Here is a 5,000-nt window from a genome sequence, read left to right on the forward strand (position 1 = left end):
TATGGAACCTCACATCAATAAAATATGCACAAAAGTGTACACTGAGCTTGGGAGAAAAGGTCAAAATGGCAGATTTCTTAAATCAAATTTCTCTAAAAATATTGATATCATCGTTTATTGTTTGATATATGTTCTCCCTGATTACATGATTTAAAAAATACAATTTTTACAAACACAACCCGCCAGAATTGTTCTGAAAACGGAACAAAGGAACATATTACATCGCCAATGTTTACATTGGCTTCTTGAAATAATTTAGGATATTTAAAAGAAACAAACCACATTTTTAATGATACAACTCCTGTTTACTTGGCTAGCATCACATATGTATCTGGAACCATAGACTAAAACCTTTGTTTTTAATGCCCCAAAAAAGAAGTTCCAAGCGATTTGCAGATAGGTCTTATGTGCTATTCTCGCTGTCCCTGGTATGGAAGTCTCTTCCCTTTGATCTTAATATCAAAGTGAGAGATTCTGAGGCCATTCTAAAATTGTTACATCTTGGATGATTATTGGATATGAATCTCTTAGTTATGTATTTTCAATAGGATTCAATAGTCATAACGTCACTTCCTTCCTAATGACGCATGGTAACTTAGTAACACTGGCTCTAAACTATCGGAACAACGGCGGACGCCCGTATGAAATATTTCTCCGGCGAGCATAAAAACGTATCCAGAGGGAAAAAAAACACATAAATTTGATCATGTTTTGACTTTTACACATTCTGATCAAAAGGCATATGAAAAGGGAATGAAAAGTTCTAGCCAGCATGAAGAATAAAAAGTAATGATTTTCTTTGTTTAGAACCAAGATGGCCGCCGTTGCCGGGCTGCGTGACATCAGACTACTGAATCCAATTATCAAATTAATTATCTACGCGGTGCAGTGTGTGTGTGTGTGTGTGTGTGTGTGTGTGTGTGTGTGTGTCTACGTGTTTGTGAGTGGGAAAAAGTACAGAATCATTAATATTTATTGTAATCTCAATATTCGGTTAGAGCTCTGTGTTCACTAGACATGATACCATATAAATGATGTATTATTATTATTATTATTATTATTATTATTATTATTATTATTATTATTATTATATTATTATTATTATTACTATTATTATTATTATTATTATTATTATTATTATTATTATTATTATTATTATTATTATTATTATTATTGTTATTATTATTGTTATTATTATTATTATTATTATTATTATTATTATTATTATTATTATTATTATTATTATTATATTATTATTATTATTATTATATTATTATTATTATTATTATTATTATTATTATTATTATTATTATTATTATTATTATTATTATTATTATTATTATATTATTTTTATTATTATTATTATCATTATTATTATTATTATTATTATTATTATTATTATTATTATTATTATTATTATTATTATATATATTATTATTATTATCATTATTATTAATTATTATTATTAATCATTATTATATAATATATATAATTTATATATAATATTATATATTATATACTATAATAATATCAATAATAATAATAATAAATAAATAATAATAATAATAATAATAATAATAATAATAATAATAATAATAATAATAATAATAATATAATAATAAATAATAATAATAATAATAATAATAATAATAATAATAATAATAATAAAATAATAATAATAATAATAATAATAATATTATGATAATAATAATATAATAATATAATAAAATATAATAATAATATAATATAATAATATAATAAAATAATAATAATAATAATAATAATGATAATAATAATAATAATAATACTAAATTAGAGTTCTTTCAAGAACAGAATTTTATAATAATCGTAAACGTTGATCGAAACCTTCATGGCAAATAAGTGTCAGTAAAAGGCTTTATTTTTATCTCCACCGGCGTGAAATATTTTGCAGGGCTATATCCACACACAATTATGGGTCCGTTTTAACATTGTTGTTATGGACACTATTGTGTGTTTGTTTGAGAGTATCTCCATTTCTACACTGAGACCATACCAAGTTGGCTATCAAACATGCAAATAGATACACTTCGATCTGTACCCATTGAAGAGACACCAATACAATCGTTTCCATCAAAACCCTTACGTTAAAAGGGAATTACGATTGTGCTAGTAAAAGGACAGACTGGTGTTCTATATCAAACTCAATTATAAGATAATAATATGCAAACCTTTACCCCAGACTTCCAATGACCTCAAACATGCTGTTTCCTTTCAATATTTATTATTTTCAACAACAGGTGAACATTTAACCAATATTATCAAAGACAATTATCGAAGTGGTAAAAATACCTTCACACGTCAAAATCTACTTTGGGTAAAACCGGATGTGTGCAGGAGAAACATATTTCCTGAAGTCATACGATTGTTACAAAGGATTTTGTAATAATATTTTGCTTTTATGTTAAAGTAAAATCGGTTTTACAGCAACATGTAATTAGTATTATAATAGGGAACATAAAAAGGATCCTCAATAAATGATTATTTCACAAATAATTACATTAGTATAGAACCTCTTGTCTTCATGCATTTTAGTTCATATGTCAATTTTTAACAATAACATGATGCAATTGGCTTACTTTAATAACTATTAAATTATAGATACATCATAGAACCATGCCATTACATGTGATTTCATTAAATGGTTAAAATCGTTGTCAAAGCAAGAGGGTTTTTTTTTTCTAGTGGACTTGTCTTCTGATGAATTTATAATATTTACTTTCTACGTTCAATAACCTACTTATTTTAAAATGACTGAGATAAAAAATCGGAGTGAATTAGTTCATATCTATTATAGGCTATTATAGGTTTATATAGTATACAATAATTTTATTCACATTCTACAAGCGTTTGCAAAACAGTCGGGTGGAAACAGAGTTACTCAAAGTTAATTTGTTTCTTGATAAATATATTTCTTGTCATTTTATTGTTAAGAGTTCTTTCTTAGAAAGTTAGAAATTTACTTGGTTTACATTTAGTATAGCGTCTCAAAACAATGTTGGTTGTATAATATCATATACATATGTAACAACTTATCAAAATACATATTGCACAACTGCATATGAACTGATAATTTCAGTTATGTATCATTAATGTTTCGTATTCTGTTTTCGCTGGTAAGGATCTCAAATTTGAGTATTTCTAGGAGGAATAAGAAACTCAAATAGTTTTAACAAGGAGTGAAACGGCTTAGAAGACCAACCGGTCCAATATATCCGTTTACATTGTATACATGATAAGAAGATTGCATAACGAAAAATATCAAAATGATTGAAATTTGCTTCATTTTCGTAAACAAAAAAAAAACAAAGCAAGAAGAATGCAAAACTAGCATCATCGCACTCACCTGTCGTGCTTTTATCAAGTAGCCCTCCACGGCAGCATCCAGCCTCTGACACAGTTCTCCAGCAACGTCAGATCTCTTGCCCCATCCAGGAGCCCTCTTGCCCCAGCCAGGAGCCCGTTTGCCCCAGCCGGGTGCTCTTTTGCCCCATCCTGGTGCACGCTTTCCCCATCCTGGTGCACGCTTTCCCCATCCAGGAGCTCTCTTGTCCATATCATCTTGGTCCTCGTCATCGCCCTGAAAGTCGGCCCGTTTACCCCACCCAGGGGCACGTTTATCGTCTACAGCACCACCTTCGTAAAATCGTTTTCCCCATCCCGGCGCTCTCTTCAATGCTTCCAATGCTTGCTGAGTGTCTGAATCGTCTCCAAAAAATGCTGCCTCATCCGTAACTCTTCTTTTATGCCTATTGGACGAAGATGATGAGGAGGATGACGATAATGATGATAGAGCTTTGTTGGCAGATGAAAAGGCAGATGTTGATTCCGAAGATTGTGTTAAATCTAGCAAAACCATTGAAATTATAACGACAACCAACTGAATAGCCATGGCGGTAGATTGGGGCAAAATCTTAAGATGACGCATTTTAGTTCTTGAAGGAAATGTTTGTCTTTATATTAATCGTAGATAGTTTTAACAATTATAAAGCACCGATAGCTCTTCTCTAACTATTAACAATGTTAAAAGTAAATCGTTTCTAAATCTTCAAAATGCCTTTCACTTTTAAAGTAAATGATGAACGTTTCTGTATATCTTGGTTTCTGGGATGTGCCTCTAAAATCTGTTAGATTTCTGTTGGCTTTTATAACTGGCTTAACTGACGAAGTATTGGTGGCTAATATTATCTCACCTCCCACGCGATTGGCCGTCGTGCGGTCGGCGTTGTTAGTGACTGTTTTGGCGAGCGTGGAGCGACGGGTACATTCTTTGGTCCTGGAACTGTGATGGCGTTAGGGAGAGGGCCTATCTCTCTCTCTCTCTCTCTCTCTCTCTCTCTCTCTCTCTCTCTCTCCCTCTCTCTCTCTCTCTCTCAACACACACACAAACACACACAGACACACACAGAAACACACACTACACACACACACTTTATATATTCTCTCTTCTAACTTATCAATTCCCTTTCAAACTTATTATTTAATGATATATTTCATCTCAACTATTTAATACTGGGGTCATGTGTAGCGTTACGGTGTATTTATAAATCTACTGGCTAACTTTGATACAAGTATCCCGAGTTCAAACCCTTTTCTTTGGCACTTGTGATCGACGGTCCGATGATCTAACCTCTGAAGTAGCGTTTTTCGTGAATCCGTTGATCAAAGCTCTGAGGTCGACATCAAAGCTTCATGCCCGGGGTTTTCATGATGATCAATCCTCCGATGTCACTTCCTAGGTTTGATCAACCGATCTTGAGATAGAGAAGAGCTGCAACTTATTCGCGAACCTCTGATCTAAATACTTTTCTTAATACTTTGTATTGCATTGTTTGAGTTATCGTGTCATTTTTTTTTCAATTATTATTATTATTATTATTATTATTATTATTATTATTATTATTATTATTATTATTATTATTATTATTATTATTATTATTATTATTATTATTATTATTATA

General features: G+C 30.4%; 1 protein-coding gene across 1 annotated transcript in view; it reads right to left on the reverse strand.

Annotated features, from left to right (window-relative positions):
• The window catches only part of LOC144965177 (uncharacterized), a 68,516-nt gene extending 64,244 nt beyond the window's left edge, over positions 1-4,272 (reverse strand). The window contains exon 1 of the mRNA XM_078900240.1: positions 3,386-4,272. Coding sequence (XP_078756366.1) covers positions 3,386-3,967 — 582 coding nt within the window. The 5' untranslated portion in view covers positions 3,968-4,272. The remainder of the gene's footprint in view (positions 1-3,385) is intronic.
• Positions 4,273-5,000: the final 728 nt, after the last annotated feature.

The sequence above is a fragment of the Berghia stephanieae genome, chromosome 2 (genome assembly GCF_034508935.2).
Source record: "Berghia stephanieae isolate SIO BIC M18660-M18661 chromosome 2, UCSD_Bste_1.3, whole genome shotgun sequence".
Taxonomy (NCBI): domain Eukaryota; kingdom Metazoa; phylum Mollusca; class Gastropoda; order Nudibranchia; family Aeolidiidae; genus Berghia; species Berghia stephanieae.